Source organism: Podarcis bocagei, assembly GCF_964188305.1.
Source record: "Podarcis bocagei genome assembly, chromosome: 2".
NCBI classification, from domain to species: Eukaryota; Metazoa; Chordata; class Lepidosauria; order Squamata; family Lacertidae; genus Podarcis; species Podarcis bocagei.
This window is the reverse complement of record NC_138126.1, coordinates 95,286,469-95,305,204: the sequence shown is the minus strand read 5'-3', so window position 1 is coordinate 95,305,204 and position 18,736 is coordinate 95,286,469. Positions and strand designations below refer to the sequence as shown.

General features: G+C 45.3%; 1 protein-coding gene across 1 annotated transcript; it reads left to right on the top strand.

Annotated features, from left to right (window-relative positions):
• The first annotated feature begins 381 nt into the window (after window positions 1-381).
• LOC308581997 (sulfhydryl oxidase 1-like) lies at window positions 382-18,113 on the top strand. Its single transcript, XM_081184788.1, has 12 exons — window positions 382-715; window positions 2,296-2,396; window positions 3,319-3,367; window positions 4,370-4,475; window positions 4,964-5,045; window positions 5,973-6,118; window positions 7,029-7,163; window positions 7,944-8,073; window positions 10,602-10,724; window positions 12,951-13,095; window positions 15,159-15,314; window positions 16,706-18,113. The coding sequence occupies exons 1-12, from the start codon at window positions 451-453 to the stop codon at window positions 16,861-16,863; spliced, it is 1,596 nt and encodes a 531-aa protein (XP_081040914.1). The 5' UTR covers window positions 382-450; the 3' UTR covers window positions 16,864-18,113.
• The last annotated feature ends 623 nt before the right edge of the window (window positions 18,114-18,736 follow it).

Below are 18,736 nucleotides of genomic sequence, written 5' to 3'. Positions count from 1 at the left end.
GGGGAAGCCTTTTATTAGAGGGGCAGAACCTCAGTTTGCTATGTATTTTTATTGATGGGGGAGCAGCTGTCCCTCCCTGCCACCCCAGCTACGTCCATGCTTCTTGCTCTTTGTCTCCAATAAGGTAATAGAACAACTTTACTTAGTTTCTCCTCCTCTCCCTCCCTTTGAGCGGGAAGCGGCGTCGCGCCGAGTTTGCTTTCGACGCCCTGGGCAAACAACGTCGGGGACACTGGCACAGAAGACCTCCAATTCCGGGACTGGATGGAGTCGCAGAGGATCCACCCCATCGTGCGCCCTCCAAAGTCTGGAGGGTGGGCATGATGGAGGGGGGGGGGTCTGGGGGGCGGGCCTGGTGGATTCCATTAAAAGCACCTCGCTCTCCCCCGCTGCACACCCAGCAGTGTGCGCGCCTCTCTCCCCCCAACGACCCAGATCTTGCTGCTCGTCATGCCGAGGTGTCTCCCCCGAGTCGGGCCAGGGCTGCCCGCTTGCCTGGTCCTCCTGGCCGCCGCCTGCCTCTTCTCCCCGCCGTCGCAGGCCTGCGGCGTCTCTCGCTACGGACCCCACGACCCCGTGGTGGAGCTGCAGCCGGACACGCTGCAAAGCCTCTTCTTTTCTCGCAGCGCCTGGGTTGTCCAGTTTTACGCGCGCTGGTCTGCCGCCTCCGCCGCCTTCGCCCCCACGTGGCGAGCGCTCGCCCAGGATATAAAGGGTAGGACAAGCCGGGCTAATTGTGCTGCCGGGATACCTGTCTCTCACACACCCCTTCACCGTCAGATTTGGCGTTGGTGGCTGGTGAATGTGACGGAAGGACCCTCTGTGCATGCTCAGAGATTTTCTTTCCCTTGAACAGTCGCATTGCGCGCTGTTCAAGGCAGAATTATCAGGGCGTCGAGGCTGCCCCTCCAACTTATTTAGAGAAAGCCCATGTCATGCTCAGAGAGAGCGGCTACTGCTGCATCTTAAGGGACAGGAGCCCGTGCATTCCCCCTTCTCTGCTCAACCCTCGAGACACCAGCCGGCTCTCTGCCTTGAGTTTAAGCTCCGTGGCGCTCCCATGCTTTTTCCCGCTTGAACCACCCTATCTCTTGCTTCTTCCATTTGAGTAGGTGGTCTCTGAATGCCAGCAGACAGTGGCCATGCCCACTTTGACAACCCCCTGCCCCATAGAACATGGGTCGGTGTGGCCCTTGAGGCAAAAAAGGTTAGATACCCTAGCTAATGGGATGCGGGTGGCGGTGTGGGATAAACCACAGAGCCTAGGACTTGCCGATCAGAAGATCAGCAGTTTGAATCCCCACTACGGGGTGAGCTCCCGTTGCTCTGTCCCTGCTCCTGCCAACCTAGCAGTTTGAAAGCACGTAAGAGTGCAAGTAGATAAATAGGTACCGCTCTGGTGGGAAGGTAAATGGCGTTTCCGTGCGCTGCTCTGGTTAGCCGGAAGCGGTTTAGTAATGTTGGCCACATGACCCAGAAGCTGTACGCTGGCTCCCTTGGCCAATAAAGTGAGATGAGCGCCGCAACCCCAGAATCGGCCACGACTGGACCTAATGGTCAGGGGTCCCTTTACCTTCATCCCAGCTAATGGCACTTATTTTGCACAGTACACCACCTTGTAAGGCATTGGAGCCAACTCCCAGGAGCCGAGGGGTCTTCACCACCCCAAATAAAATATTTGAGGGTGCCACCCCCCCCCAGGTTGATGGTCATTCAAATGGTATATGTGCACCATGTCTTAGGTTTGATACACAGAGTGGGGCTTATCTCCCCCCCCCATGCACCCCTTCATGTTTGTCCTGTCTCCAAGGCCTTCTTTTTTAGGGGAAGAACTGTAGCTCAGCAGCTGAGGGCCTTTGCATGCAGAAGGTCCTAGTTCAATCCCCAGAAACTCCAGGTAGAAAGGGAGAGACCCCAGTCTGAAATCCTGGACAGCTGCTACCAGTCTGAGTGGACAATAATGAGCTAGATGGCCCAATTGTCTGACTGAGTAGAAGGCAGATTCATATGTTTCTATGTTCTTTTTCTTTCAGATTCCACCCTCTGGCCCTTTCATCCCCTTGTTCTTCAGAACACTCACTCTTTCCTATCTCCTTTCTTTGACTGTGAGATATATATGTGTGTCAATAGCATATATATATATATATAGATATATAGTATATGCTATTGACACATTTATGTTTAAAAGCTGCTGCGTTCATTGAGTGCTCTTAACTTTGCGTTCTATGATAGATTAAGCAGCCATCCCCTATTAAATCTTTTCCCCACCCCATATGGTTTTATCTGCCTTTTCAGACTGGAGACCTACTTTGAAGCTGGGTGTGATAGATTGTGGCAAGATGTGCAACGAGAAAATGTGTTCAGACTTTGAAGTCACCGCATACCCAACTGTGAAGGTAATGATAATGTGAAAATTTGGATGGCGTAGTTTTATGAGATCCACCTGATTTTTATTTTGTTTTAAGGGGGGCAGGCAGTCTTCTGTTTTAAATGTAGTATACAACACCATAATTACAATTCCAGTGTTACTATACTGGCTTCCTCCTTTTTCATATCTCTGTATTTCCTTCAAAAGCTGTTGAAATCCTTATATGAGCAATAGTCTCAAATTGTAACAAAAGATAATCACTTTGTGTTTTTCATAATGTTAGCTCTGTTTCAGTCTATGGTGAAGTTATGCCAACACTGTGAGGATACCTTTTGATTGATTTTCTTGTTTTCCCATAACATTTTGCAAAAGGCAAATGTATTCATTTATACATCCACACCTTCCTGGGTCATTCATTTATTGTAGATAACCTTCTGCTGCACTCTGAAGACCAGAGGTCTAACTTATTTACTGGCAGCAGTAGCACTGGGTCCCACTGTCCCTACGCTTTCCATATGGAAGTGAGAGCAGGCAGCAGACGATCAAGGAGGAAGTGGTGTCGCTGCTCTTCTTGGGTTCCTAGGGTCCTTGACACTACCATTCCCTGACCCTGGCCCTGTACATTCCTTATGGATGTGCAACATTCACAACTGCTATGTACATATTGCAATATGCAGCAATAACAAATAGAAAGCAATATAAGAAAAGAAGAGAGGAAGGAGATGAGGCCGCCAGAGCAATCCAGTTAGTCACCACCAGAAGAATCCAGGAGCACCAAAATGTCCAAAAAGGAGTTCATCCTCCTTGCCAGAACTTCTAAACAGATGGGTGCAGTCCCAAACTTGCAACCTTTGTGCTTAGGCAGTATGGTGCCTGCCCTACGTGCTGTAGCAGACTTGAACATATGACGCCCAAAGCAAAACCTAACTCGCTGGTTTGTTTTCTTCCAGTTTTTAAAGCCATCCTCTACATATGCTGGCGATGGCATAAAGCTTGAAGGTATGTGTCCTGAAATTGATTCTAAACCTCACATAATTATTTATTTGAATCTAGAGCTCTCACTGCTGAGGTGAGGGTCAGAGGTTAATTAGCTAGGCTGCGACTAGCTGGAGGGAGAACTGAGCTTCTTGCTCCCTCCTCCCCATTCTCCACCCAGATGAAACACATGATCACATGGAAGCCTTACAGAGCCATGGTTGTCCAAGGTGGAGGGTGGTTATCAGTGCAAATAGCTAGGACAGACACAATCTCTTTGGCCTTCCCTACTTTTTCTCTTTTTGTGATGTTTCACATTTAGTGAGCAATTAAAAGAATAGCCTGCCACTCTTCTGACAATCAGCAGCTTGGAGTTCACACTCCTGTATGGGAATATATTAGCAAATTGGAAATTCATGCACACTGCACAAATATTTATATATGTTAAGATGAGTCACAGGAATATATGTTCTGGTCCCGAAGGCAAGATGAACTTGACTTCCTGATATGTGTTTTAGAACCAAAATAGGCATACACAGCCTACAACCCAATACCCATAGAGAAGATAAGGTCAGAGTGGTAACTATATTTTAGGGATGGTTTGTTTGTTTTTTTTTAAAAAAAACAGCACTATTTTTCTCAGAGTTTCTGTTCCAAAGCAACCTTAAAACATGGCTGTGTACTCAAGCTTTTAGAAATTCTTAGTGTTCAGCTTGGGATTTTTAAAGATGCTGCTGTTCAGGGTTTGTTTTTTTACTTGGTGTGAATAGTGATTTTATTGTTTAATGGGTTTGTTTAAAAAACGTTCCTTGCCCTGAGATTTTGAGGTAAAGATTAGGATATAAATATTTATAAATAAAGTTTAAAGGCCAAAGGGAAGCTCACATTCAAAATGTGTTAGAAATTGGATCTGGCTTGCAAGCAGCCTTTGCTGGCACGTGGCATCTGTTTGTGAGAGGTGTTTGGGTTGGAGAATGCACAATGACTGTCCTCAGAGTTATGATCAGCCTTTTCCTCCCCTCATAGAAATTAAGGATGACCCTCAGAGCCTAAGGGAAGCCATAATCACCTTTGCAGAGAGTCATCTAAGTAGTTGGTGGTCCCCTGACGCCCCACTGTTGGCTCCGCTCAGGTAAATATTTTAGGCATCTTTCAATCAATTTCTTCACAAAATATGTTAAGAAGTCAGGTATTTGGTGTCATCAGTCCCATGCTATGGAATACTCTTCCAGCAGAAATTGGGCAAGCATATTTACTATTGACTTTCAGGCTTGGCAGATCTTTTATGCAGACAGTTGTTTACATTTCTTGATTAGCCAATCATTCGTGATGTGTTATGTTTTATTGAATATTTGTTACATTGCCTTGATATTTTACACAGGTTAGCAGTATATAAATGCCTTTATATATAAATTTTAAAAAGACATTTTAATTTTCTAATCTCCCACAGTGTCACATGTCAATATGCCAAATCCAATTACGTCAAGGGATCAGTGCATGATTTATGCCCAGGAATAACTATTGAGCTATTGGGAGGACCAGTATTTGCATGAAAAGAATGTTGATGTGGGACTTTGTCCAAATTTTGTTTAACATGCTATTCTCTTTGCTATTTTACAGTACCACAGAATTTGTTGACTCCATTCAGGGAAGCAAGGTGGCCCTGATATTCGAGGGGGAGGACTCCTTTTTGGGCAGAGAGGTGATTTTTAATTGGTTGATTAAAAACAGGGTTGGACAGAGCAGATCTAGATCTGTGTGATTCACAGTAGATCAGCAAAGCTTTTGGATTATGGCAAAGTTTTTGGATTTTGGATTATGGGCAGTTTAACAATATCAGCAACAAGATGAGCCCAAATTATACTGCTGGATGAAGAAAGATTAGGGTAACTGGGAATGAATTATGGAATTATGACCATGAGGTTTTTTAAGTTCTGATCCTCAAAATAAAAGAATTATGAGTCCAGAAATTTATCTCCAGTTGGTGGATCTCAAGAGTTTGGTGAAAAACAAAGTAAACCCCCTTATGCATGAAGTCTGTGTACCCCAGATACAAGCCTGATATTAGGCTTGTAAATATGTTAGATTTGCATGTTGCATAACTCTGTAAATAAGTCACCAGCTAGAGACAAGTAACTTTTACTCACATTAATTGTAGGATTGTTGTAGGATTAAAATGCCTTCAGTTTCAATGAGAAGTTAAGAAACTTGCAGATTTACTTTACAAAGGCCACTTGGGTAGCACACCCACACACAAAACGGGCAGCTGTAAAGTTCTTGCCTAAACGTCTACACAGTGTAAGCAGTTAATACTTTTTATAGTTCTGTGTGAGGAAAGGTTAACTGGTCCATCTTGGGCTTTCTCTGGGAGAAAAGGGCATAGACACTGTCTTCTGCTGTTTCTGCCCTTCCACACCCTCAGCTGTTTGTAAAGGAACCATCTGAGGCATGCGCGTTACCCAGAGCGGCACCATCTTCAAGGGAGTAGGTACTAAAACTCTGTTGAGATGCAGCAGAGATGATCTGATCACTTGGTAGACAAGCATTAAGAGGAGGAAAGGTAGATGGTTTGCTTGTGAATCTAAAAGAGCAACTCCATTCGTAATGCAATGTGTACTTCTGATCTTAGGTCATATTGGACATGGCCCAGTATGAAAACATTGTTGTGAGGAGAGTCTTGAAGAGCAATGCGGAGCTAGTGACTAGATGCAAGGTCACCACCTTCCCTTCTGGCTTCCTGTATTCAAGCAAAGGCCCTTGCACACCCATCCCCCTGTGAGTTGCTGCTGGTATCCATAATCAACATACATATATGAGCTGCTTTTGCATAACAGTGTTCATGGTGCTTGTGTATATGATTTATAAGCTACATTCCTTCAAACCCCATTGAGCAATTACTTATGTCTTCCTATTACACAGCCTGTGAACTCTGTGAATTGTTGATTTGTGAAGGGAATGGGGTCTCCAATGACTCTCTGCACCATTCACAAACTACAGCTCCCAGGATTCTTTCGGGGGGGGGGGAACCCATGGCAGTTTTAAATGGTATAATACTGTTTTAAATGCATAGTGCAGAAGGGGCCTGTGTGTCTTGAGTTCTAAACTAAAAGATCCTAAATTCCATCATCTGAAGGAATTCAGTGGCCACTAAAGTTCAGCCACTAAAATCAATGATGTGCATCAGGAATTTTTGCTGGGGAAATACATGGTCCATATCATACTGCATATGCTGAATTGCATGTCAAATTGCAACCTGACAGGATCTGCTCTAGCCCTATAATTCTGCACAATTAAGCAATTCGGTTTTTAGATAATGGGTGGTATATCTCATTCTGGGAGCAGATTTGGACTTCTTTAACACAAAATCTTTTTTGGCAGTGCAACTGTGTGCATAGGTGCATGTTGATGCTACACAATGGAGTGCCCTGCACTGTTTCTCTCTTGCATACCTAAAATGGGGGCTGAACAGGTTTTATGACAGCTGAACTGAAGGGGCTGCATGAAATGGGTTAGGACAAGGATGGCCCACATGGTGACTTGCAGTTGCGACTGGAGTCCAACCCCCATCAGCCTCAGCCAGCATGGCCCATGGCGTTGTAGCAAAGCGAGACCTCCTGCATCAGAAGGTCAGAATTGCCCACCATCTTAGAGCAGAGCCTCCTCTCATATTTTACTTCCATCACAGGGCAAATAATTCAAGATCCTTCTATACAGACTTCCTGCGGACACTACCTGGGGTCCAGAGAGAAATCATTGACACTTCTAAGCCACCAATAGCAGAAACAAAGGCTACCCCTGACTCCTGGGAGGTAGCAGACAGGTAAGAAGCAAGAGCCATTTTAGTAGCCTCCACTTTCTTCTGTTCTCACTGCATTTATGTAACACTGGTCATCCTTGACACTTGGTGAACATTCAGTAGCTGATCAGGCACAGCTTTGGGAGCAGAAGGGAAGGCGGCCTTCTACTGAAGATGACTCTGTTAGTCCCTGAGAAGCAACCTGAGTTGTGGTCCAGGTGGTGCCAAAGTGGGCCCTGATTTGGTTCTGAACCAGTTCCTGATTCCTGCAGGGTAGATCAGGAGTGGAATAGATTTCTAGGTAACTTCCAATAGATGGGCAAGGACTTCTGACTCCCAGCAGCAAAACCAAAATGTTCTCTTTACCATAAATGATGCTATGGAAATAGAAAAAAGCTTAAGGAAACTAGGAATGGATTGTTCTGTGGAAGGGCTGTTAACTCCATTCTTCTCTGGTCAGAGGCATACCTAGGCTCCCTTGTGCCCTTGGCACCCCATCCCCTGTCACTTGCGACCTTGCCAAAGGAGCCAAGACAGAGTGGAGAGGTGCAATTTTTGCATCTCCCTAGGCCTGTGCCCTTAGCAGGGGCCAACCTAGTCAACCCCTAGGTACGCCTCTGGCTCTGGTGCTCAAAAAACCAAATTCCAGGCCTAAAAATTCCTTAGGGTGTCTTTTGCACTAGGTTCCAATTGGTTCATCTCTGGTAAAAACACAGATGACCCCTGAAGTCTGCCCTCTTGTGATATAGATGATATGGCTGCTTCAATGATGAGGTTATCTTTCCACCTTCTTATCTGTCACAGGACACAGCTGTGCATGGCTGACCTGGAGTATGCTGTGCTTTGCAGCCTGCACAGAATTGAAGTAAGTTTAGCCAACTTCACTGAAGAGAGGCTCTCTGCATTGAAGCAGTATGTGCATATACTGGCCAAGGTAAGTTTTCTACATATGGTATATCCAGGCTTCTCTGTTGTTGGTATAGTAGCGACTCCGTTTTTGAACGTTTTGCGAGATATTTTAATTTTCTTTTGGGCTCTCTCATTTTCAAAAGTTCTCTGTGAGCGATTACTTGGTCCTTTGGGGCAGTAAATAAAAACTATGCTTGTCACATTTTATTTTATTTTTAAGCTATGTTTTGAGGAGGAAAACAGTTTCTGAAGTAGGCTTGACATGGTCAAGTTTAAAACTTAACTGTGTAAGATTGTTCTTTTGCATTCCTGCATAATTTTGGCCTAGCCTTGTGATATTCCCTTAGCTAAAGGCAGATTTGTTTGAGAGGGGAAGTGGCTTTTATGTTTGAAACTCTGCAGTGGACGGTATCAGCAAGCAAACTTTTCCTAGGGTTGCTCTGCACACAATTAAAACAAGCCAGTTTCCCCATTTCCTCTCCATCTGTTGTCCCACTCAGCCCATCCCCTGGTCAACCTGTTGTTTCTTCAGTTACCTTTCCCTCTTTCTTCCCTTCTCTCTCTCTCTCTCTCTCTCTCTCTCTCTCTCTCTCTCTCTCTCTCTCTCTCTCTCTCTGTCTGTCTCCCTGTCAGCAACTACATGCAGAATATAAACGTCATATATCTATCAGAGTTCCATCTCAGACTCAGAGCTTCTTACTTGGAAAAAAAATCCATTTTTGAGAGTTTGTACCTGAAGTTGGACACCAACGTAAGGCTTTGAAGGAAGACATAGTGTAAATAGTAGAATGGTTCCTGCATACAATCTAGCAGTGGGGTTCCCCCCCCCCCCGCAAAAAAATTAATACTAGGATGAGAATACAAAAGAACTATGGGAGTTTGGGCTAGACTAGGGAACAGTTTCCTGCTTGGTATGCTGCTTAGATGTGAGTCAGCATTCTAGAGGGAAGGCCTTAAACTACCTCCTCTGAAACAGCGTGGTTTGATTAAAGGGAAAAGTTGTTGGGAACTTTAGAAGGGATTGTGAGCCTGTTCCTGGTTGTGGGCTGAGATCACAGAGCTATTGACTGAGTTGCCTGAAAAAAAAATCACTAGGCTAAGAAATGGATTGCTGCTCTTCAGAGAAGGCTCTGTGAGCTCCTAATCCATTTTGAGCATGCTGAGCTTGCAAATCTGAGCAAATTAACCTGCAGAGAGAAGGAGAGACAACAGAGGAAGAATAGCTCAGGTGGAGGTGTCTGTCTGCTGAACTATTGAAGAGAAAGTTGCATTGTGACACTGGAGTGGTTTTAACATTCTGTATTGTATCCTCATGCTGTGATGGCAAGCCATGTTTCAGATTGATTGATCTACTTAGAGGCTTTGAGCATCCAAGCTACTGAGCAACTGCCTGAATTACTGCAGCTGCTCACTTGCAAGAAACAGGAGCCAGAGACACCTGGAGGGAAAGAAAGGGTCCCTACTGCTCTAACATAATTCTTCTTTGCTTAATGTGATGAATTAAACATATGGTTGATGCTATGCTTCTGGTGTGTGGGTTGCATGGCAAGGTGCCTGATTAAAAAAAACCCAACAGGGTTGGTGAGAATAACTCCTTGCAATGTATGAACCCAGTCTTTGGGTAAAGCATGGAAGAGAGGACTGAATGAATCTCTGGTTGTATTGTCTACCTTGCTTTGCCTGAGCAGACACAGGTGCTCTTGGACCTCGTGTTGGAGATATCCAACTTTTGGTGCCAGGAGAGTCTTAACAGGAGTGAGGAAGGGCCATAGCTTAGTGCTAGAGCATCTGCTTTGCATGCAAAAGGCACCAGGTTCAATCCCCAGCAACATTTATTTATTTAATAAATAATGGTGGGGGCATGACACTTTCAGCACCACGGACCACTGTATCATCCTGGGTTACCTCAGGTACCAGCGCCTTGTCTTTCTACCTGGAAGGTAGATTCCAAAAGGTGGTATTGGTGGAATAGTTAAATCCAAGGACTTAATCAGCTTTCTGATAATAGCAGCTCAAGACGGCTGATTGCTTAACCTTGGCTCCTTTGTTGCGGGAACAGGATTCCTGGTTTATACAGTGTGTCAAGCTGGCATTCATTTAAAGTTAAATTGTGCCTTTGAGCTCCTAGTACATACACCTACCTGGGTACAAAGGAAGTTTGGGGTTTGGAAAGAAAGAAAAACTAAGATTCTCAAGTACCTGAACTCTGTGTCCAGCCAAATTCTCCCTTGAGTGCAAATGCACTGGAACTTCCAATTTGCTCTCTCATGCCCCTCCCCAGTCTGCCCAAGTGGGTTGGTAGAACCCCGAGAGCACATTGTAGGGGCAGGGGGCAAAGAGAGGAAGTCAAATTATGCAGGTTGACATCCTTGCTCTTTGGGGATGACTTGGTGGTGTACAACCCAGTATTTTGTTTTTACATAACCCTGCAGTATGTACATAGCCCAGCGAATAGTCTACAGAGCTACAACACCACTTTTCATTCAGTTCCATCACAGGTAGAAGTTTACTGGGCTCCTCTTGTTAATTTTGTTTCCTGTTGCTTTGTTTCAGTATTTTCCTGAGCGCTCTGCGGTCCACAACTACCTTCACAAACTGGAAGTGTGGCAGGAGTCCAACTTGTCGATAAATATTTCGCGGGATGAATGGATAGAAGCTCTAAAGGCTGCAAAAGAGGTACATGAACTAAACAAGGAGATTCCAGCCAAGTTGTGTCTATGGCATCTCTTCCCCCAACCCCCCATTTTCCAGAATTTCTAACTGAGTAGCTTTTAAACGTTTATCTTCAGAGAACTTTCCCCACACCACCATGTGCCAAGAAACTTCTATATATTTGCTGTGGAATGTCCTCTGCAAGGTACAGGGGTTCTATGGGGAATGTTCAATGGCAGCAGAAGCCTGTTTTGGACACATCTCCCATCTCAGCCAGCATAGTCAATCGTTAGGGATGATGGGAGTTGTAGTTGAAGGCACCACATTGGCTTCACGTTCATGTGTGTCAGGTCCTGACCATCACTGAAACCATCACTGCCTGGACTGAGAGAAACATAGATTGTACCCAAAGAATATCTTCATAGACTTAGCTTATTCTAGTTGAGAATGTGGAGAGCTGTTCAATCTTCTTATTTTTTTTTATTCATCTTACTTATAGACACAAACAAAAATAAAAACCAGAGAAAATTGTTGTGGTGTCAAAATATAAAGGATGGAAATTATATCCTGTGGGATGTGTGGGAAATTGCAGAGGCTAAAATAATTACACACAAAATTTGATGAATGAGAGAAATAGAGAAACTAGGAGATTTTATCTGAATTAGAATGATATGCATTCTGTGCCCCGCCCCATCACGTCTTCGACAGCTGCAAAAATGTGGAAATGACAAGAAAAAGAACAATAATACAATATAAGGCAGTGAAAATAGCTACCGTATTTTTCGCCCTATAAGACGCACTTTTCCCCCTCCAAAAATGAAGGGGAAATGTGGGTGCGTCTTATGGGGCGAATGCAGGCTTTCGCTGAAGCCTGGAGAGCGAGAGCGGTAGGTGCGCACCGACCCCTCTCGCTCTCCAGGCTTCGCGGACCTCTCCCCAAGCAGCGGGAATGCTCCCGCTGCTTGGGGAGAGTTGCCGGCATCCCGAAGCCTGCGCGCGCTGATCCCAGCGCCGGCAGGCTTCGCGGATCTCTCCGCAAGCAGCGGGAACGTTCCCGCTGCTTGGGGAGAGTTGCAGGCATCCCGAAGCCTGCCCGCGCTGATCCCAGCGCCGGCAGGCTTCGCGGATCTCTCCGCAAGCAGCGGGAACGTTCCCGCTGCTTGGGGAGAGTTGCAGGCATCCCGAAGCCTGCCCGCGCTGATCCCAGCGCCGGCAGGCTTCGCGGATCTCTCCGCAAGCAGCGGGAACGTTCCCGCTGCTTGGGGAGAGTTGCAGGCATCCCGAAGCCTGCGCGCGCTGATCCCAGCGCCTGCAGGCTTCGCGGATCTCTCCGCAAGCAGCGGGAACGTTCCCGCTGCTTGGGGAGAGTTGCAGGCATCCCGAAGCCTGCCCGCGCTGATCCCAGCGCCGGCAGGCTTCGCGGATCTCTCCGCAAGCAGCGGGAACGGTCCCGCTGCTTGGGGAGAGTTGCAGGCATCCCGAAGCCTGCCCGCGCTGATCCCAGCGCGTGCAGGCTTCGCGGATCTCTCCGCAAGCAGCGGGAACCACCGCTGGGCTCCCACGGCTTGCAGAGAGCTGCCTGTTTGCGGGCTGGGGTCGGGGGAAGCTCGGGCTGCCCCAGCCCCGCGCCTGGGGGGGAAATAATTTTTTTCCTTTATTTCCCCCCCAAAAAACTAGGTGCGTCTTATGGGCCGGAGCGTCTTATGGGGCGCAAAATACGGTACTTTCTCATACCTACTCCTGTAATTGAGTTGTTGCTTTTGGTTGTGTACATAGTCCTTTCCCCTCCCACAGGTCACCTTGTAAATTAAAAATAAGGAATATAGATACAATTTAGCTACAAATATTATAAATGAGATTTTTCACTTTAAAGCGCACACACACACACACACACACACACACACACACACACAGCATTATGCCCATGAACCACAAGTTACCGTAAGTGATCAACAGTGGCATTTATAATTTCTTTCCTTTTTGTTTTGATGCTTCAACAAGAACTGCTCAGTCGACACAATATATTGGAAGGCAGAAGAAAGGGCGAATGATATGCATATTCTTTCCCTCTTCTTTCTGTTCTCTTCAGGATATTTTCCTTTTTTGTATCAGATTTCTTGACTCAATAAAAACAAGAAAAAAACAATGTGCCAAGTGACACACACACACACAGAGGGAAGATGAGGAGTGATGACAAAGCTCACCCTCCACTATACTATTACATTAAAAGAGCTTCCTCATGCTTTTCAGGGTCTGAATGCCAGCTTTCCAGAGACTCCAGACTGTGTGGGATGTCAAGGAAACATACCCGGGTTCGAAAGTTATTTATGCTCTCTCCGGATTATCTTCCACCTGCTGGCAGTGCAGGAAGCACTGAAAAGCGATGGGGCAAACTGTAAGCAAAGTTCCTTCTGTTTGGTTATTCATATTGAAGCTCTAGCTAACCTCCAGGTACTGTTTGAGCTATGGCAGCAGAGAGTGGCAAACCAGATCAGACTCACAGAGCCACGCCTAGTGGCCCACCAACCCTCTACCAAAATTGGGGAAGAGGAAAGCCCTCTTCTTATCTTGAAAAGGGGCCTCTGGTACTGTGCCATTACAACAAGGGGGGAAGGGGATCTGCCAGACACATAGCCTCCCCTCAGCCGTATTATTGCTTACCCAGAGGGGGAGGAAGGAGGTGGCAGAGAGGTCAGTGTGGTGTGGGCACAGTCCAATGGGCTTCTGCTGCTGCACTCCTACTGCACCAGGCTCCTGTTGTCCCTCCAGGTAAGCTTATAATAATAATAATAATTTATTATTTGTACCCCGCCCATCTGGCTGAGTTTCCCCAGCCACTCTGGGCGGCTTCCAACAAAGATGAAAAATACACTAAAATGTCACATATTAAAAACTTCCCTGAACAGGGCTGCCTTCAGATGTCTTCTGAATGTCAGGTAATTGTTTATCGCTTTGACATCTGATGGGAGGGCGTTCCACGGGGCGGGCGCCACTACCCAGAAGGCCCTCTGCCTGGTTCCCTGTAGCTTTGCTTCTCGCAATGAGGGAACCGCCAGAAGGCCCTCGGCGCTGGATCTCAGTGTCCGGGCAGAATGATGGGGGTGGAGACGCTCCTTCAGATATACTGGACCGAGGCCGTTTAGGGCTTTAAAGGTCAGCACCAACACTTTGAATTGTGCTTGGAAACATACTGGGAGCCAATGTAGGTCTTTCAAGACCGGTGTTATATGGTCTCGGCGGCCGCTCCCAGTCACCAGTCTAGCTGCCGCATTCTGGATTAGTTGTAGTTTCCGGGTCACCTTCAAAGGTAGCCCCACATAGAGCGCATTGCAATAGTCCAAGCGGGAGATAACCAGAGCACGCACCACTCTGGCGAGACAGTCTGCAGGCAGATAGGGTCTCAGCCTACGTACCAGATGGAGCTGGTAAACAGCTCCCCTGGATACAGATTTGACCTGTGCCTCCATGGACAGCTGTGAGTCCAAAATGACTCCCAGGCTGCGCACCTGGTCCTTCAGGGGCACAGTTACCCCATTCAGGACCAGGGAATCCTCCACACCTGCCCGCCTCCTGTCCCCCAAAAACAGTACTTCGGTCTTGTCAGGATTCAACCTCAATCTGTTAGCCACCATCCATCCTCCAACCGCCTCCAGGCACTCACACAGGACCTTCACCGCCTTCACTGGTTCTGATTTAAAAGAGAGGTAGAGCTGGGTATCATCCGCATACTGATGAACACCCAGCCCAAACCTCCTATGATCTCTCCCAGTGGCTGCATGTAAATGTTGAAAAGCATGGTGGAGAGGACAGAACCCTGAGGCACCCCACAAGTGAGAGCCCAGGGGTCTGAACACTCATCCCCCACCACCACTTTCTGGACACGGCCCAGGAGGAAGGAGCGGAACCACTGTATGACAGTGCCCCCAGCTCCCAACCCCTCAAGACGGTCCAGAAGGATGTTATGGTCGATGGTATCAAACGCCGCTGAGAGATCCAGCAGAACTAGGAAACAGCTCTCACCCATGGCTGAAGGGAGGCCAGGTGCATGGCTCTGCCTCTTTTCCCTTCAGCCTAACAGAAGTATTGTCCAGAATGGCAGGCAGGGAAAAGGTTCTGCAGTCATTTCCCTTGTGCTTCCCTCAGCTACAAAAAATAGTGTTTGGCAGTGTGGTGTGGACAGTGCAGAAGTGAATGGATACAGAAATGAAGTACAACCATTGCTGTTCAAGAGTAGAGGTGGAAAAGCACTTGCCACACACCTTGTTGCTCTTGTGATCTGTGGTGGCTGCAAAGTATTTGTCCTTGAGGAAAGAAAAGAGCCTGTTTCTGAATTCACCTTGCGAGGCCTGAGATGTTTTGTATGTGTGGTCAAGCCAATTTCCTCCACCACCACCTTACTGATCTGTGATTCTCATGGTGAACATCCTTGTCCTTTCTCTCTGTTCTGCCTTCCCTTAGCATCATCAGAAGTCTTTCCTGCAGCAAGAGAATTCATGACGAACTTCTATTTTTACTCACCGGCTGCAAAGCGCTTTGCAAGTTTGCCAGCAGAATTCATCACCGAAGTGAAGGACCAAGAGGAGGCTATTTTTCAGCTGTGGTCAACCTTTACAGGTATGCCAGGCACCTCTGTTGTTTTCATTTCAGCAGCAGTTGATATACCTGTTGAACTCAGGCTTTGGGGTTTTCTTTTTAGTGACTGTTTACAACATTCTCCTTTGTTTATCTGTTTTAGTTGCCTCCATCTGCCTCTGTTGCTTTGTTTTTAATATAATTACATACTGGACTTATTTAATAACAAAAAAATAGTCTCTAGAGGTTGTAGCCAATGTTAATTCTACTCAGAGTAGACCCATTGAAATTAATGGACCTAAGTTAATCATGTCCTTGAATAAAGGAGGGAGAAAGTAAAAGAAGGGCAAGATCTTGAGTCACAGGTTTTATTGCTGCTGTCAGCATCTGTAGCCTCTGGAGAAACTGAGATCTTGGAAAGATAAACTAGAAAGGAGACGTATAAAGAATTGCTGAAAATATGAACCTGCACCAATGCAGCTCTTCATAGAAACATAAACTTTCCATAGTTAAGAACATTTAATATCTTAGAACACATCTTAACAACAGCGTCATTTTGATAATTAATCATTATTGACTCTCTGTTTGAAACAGTTACAAAATCTGACTGAAAAATGTGTATGTTTGCAGCAAAAGTCTTTGACCATGTCTATTCTTCCTGGTTTCCTGTCTTCTCCTATAGCAACTCTTTCAGATTTTCCTTTAAGACTTTATCTCTCCTGTAATTTATTCAGGTACTTTTGCATATCATTGATGTCCTTTATGTTTGCAACAACTTGTTATGTATATGTTCTTTAGATAGAAGGGTTATCCAAGAATACCCTACTTAAATTTCTCTCAGAATTTAATAGGTTTAATTTTTGCCTTGTTTTTACAGTCTAGAGTTTTGTACCAGACTAGACTAGAGTTTTGTACAAACTGTACAGAACTGCACTGCAAACCAGTTAAAATCTGAGTGTTGGCAGCTATCATTCTATTTACATCATTCTCTCTCTCTTCAAAATCAGATTTCTTCAAACTTTGTAAACTATGTCTCTGACCTGTGGCCCATCAGATGTGGACTAGAACTTGCATCATCCCTGGCTATTGTCTGTGCACACCAGGGCTGATGGGAAGTGGAATCCAACAACATGTGGAGGGTCACAGGTTCCCCATCCCCCCCTTTTTTTAAGGAAAGCAAACTCTTTCATTTGAAGAATGCCACTCATCCACATAGTACAGGGGTGTCCAAACTTTTTTCAAAGAGGGCAAGATTTGATGACGGAGCAGATTACACCCCCAGGCCAGACTTTAGACATGCCAAACATAGTTTTACAAACAGCAGCTGGTGTGGAAGACAATTCAGTTTCAACCAGTTTCGACTACAGAAGAATGTCCTTTTGTGCTTTGTGGTGGTAATATATTGAACTTCACTTTTGCTTTACATTGCATAGGTGCTGAAAGCAAGGACGACGAAATTCCCAGGACCCTGTGGCCTCCCCAAGACTTGTGTCCATCATGCAGTGAAAGCGTGAATGAGAAAACTATGTGGAAAAAGGCAGCTGTTTTGAACTTCCTCAAGAAATATTTCTCAATGGACAACATTTCCTAGGGCTTCCCAAACCAACACCTCAATGCTACCTTCAAACCAAAACCACACATAAACAAATTTACTCACACATAAACCACCCAAAGAAACAGGATACATATTGCTTGATTCCCTAAATGATAGAAGGCACCGACTACTGCACTTTTAGACTGCTGCTTTTACCTGAGCAAGGCAGCAAAAATAAGCAAACCTTCACAGAAGATCATCAAGAGCTGCTGAGGCTTTTGAGTTTGTGTGCAGCTACCTTGTGTCGCTGGTGAGCAACTAAACTGCATGCTGCAATATTTGCATAAGCAGTTCAGTAGCCTCAGGTTGTGACCTCCCTGTGTCCATCTAGGACAGACCTTCACAACATGTAAGCATGTGTGTGCTTAGCCTTTGCATATCTATACAAAAGTATAAATTGTCAAGTGAGAAGTTGGCCACTTACTTCCACATGAACCTGCCCAGTGGTGAATAAAATATTCTGACGTTAATTGATGGGCATCTCTGTCATCTGAGATCCATTAGGTTCTGGTGATCAAGGAAACAGCCTTTTTAGTTATGCTGACACCACAGGCTTGAGAGAGTTCTTAAATTTTATAGTCTCTCCTTGGGAGCAGTTAGCTGGAAGCATTCTGATCACATATGGAGACATTTTATAGTCCTCCTCCAAGAATCAGAGGGCAAAATATAACAACAACAACAACAACAACAACAACGGTAATAGTATTTTTTTTATTTGTATGCTGCCCATCTGAGTGGGTTGCCCCAGCCACTCTGTACGGCTCCCAACAGAATATTAAAAACACAATAAAATATCAAACATTAAAACCTTTCTTAAACAAGGCTGCTTTCAGGTGTCTTCTAGAAGTCAGATAGTTGTTTATTTCCTTGGCATCTGATGGGGGGCTATTCTACAGGGTAGGTGCCACTACCAAGAAGGCCCTCTGCTTGGTTTTTGTATATGTAGTTTTTGTATGTATGTTATTGTGGCCAATTTGGGAGCAGGAGCAAAATGGTATTTTTGAAATATTCATTGGACAGAGAACACTGTAATTGGGGAAAAGTTGTTTTTTAAAAGAGTTGCATCCTGTCACTTTCTTGGCTCTGTTAGTTTTTTTCCCCTCTGAAAAGATCACGACCAGCCCTATAAAAATTAAGTATTATTTTACAGACCCACACACCCAACATTTTTTCTTCCTTGGCTATTTTTCTATAACTTACTGAAAAGGCACTTGACAATAGAATTCATTAAAAAGAGCATCAACACATCTGCAGTACCCTTTGTGCTTTTAAATCTGAAACAAGGATTTTGTATTCACAGCCAACCAATGACCCTTGTCTGCCAAGGGCAGTCAGCACACACTCTCCAATGAATTGTTCAGTTCCCATTATCCAAGGATTCAAGAGGCTTTTGGGGGCGGGGGGGGGGTTAAAGACTAAAAGAGCTCAAGAAGGATCCTGATAGTTGATGTAAATAGGGGGGGAAATGTGTTTGTGTGAGTGGGATATTAGACTCTTGAGATCTGAAAAGAAGGCATGATGTCAAATATTTGAAAAGTAGACAGACTCTGCGTTCCCCTTTACAAGTAAATCTCAGCATTAGGGGAGCATTGTTAATAAGCAGGAAAGTTCGTATCCTTTGGCACGGGACAAATCAGAAAGACACTCTGCTTGGAGACAAAAAAAAAAAGCCTCTTTAATGATGATATTTCTACTACCAGCTCTGGTCAGGATAGTGTAAAAATATTCTGTGCAAAAATACTCACTGCTTCAAGAAAGAATTCCCTCTCCAAATTCTTGTTTCCATAGTAGTGCTGTATTGCATAATCAATAGCACAATAAACAAAAAAAATAAGTATATTGATTGGGGAGGGTGTTTTAAATCCATGGT

Excerpts from the sequence above, each read along its gene's own strand:
- LOC308581997 (XM_081184788.1), top strand. The coding sequence starts at position 451 with ATGCCGAGGTGTCTCCCCCGAGTCGGGCCAGGGCTGCCCGCTTGCCTG. Across the intron at positions 2,397-3,318 it reads CCGCATACCCAACTGTGAAG|TTTTTAAAGCCATCCTCTAC; the intron begins GTAATGATAATG and ends GTTTTCTTCCAG. Across the intron at positions 5,046-5,972 it reads ACTCCTTTTTGGGCAGAGAG|GTCATATTGGACATGGCCCA; the intron begins GTGATTTTTAAT and ends TTCTGATCTTAG.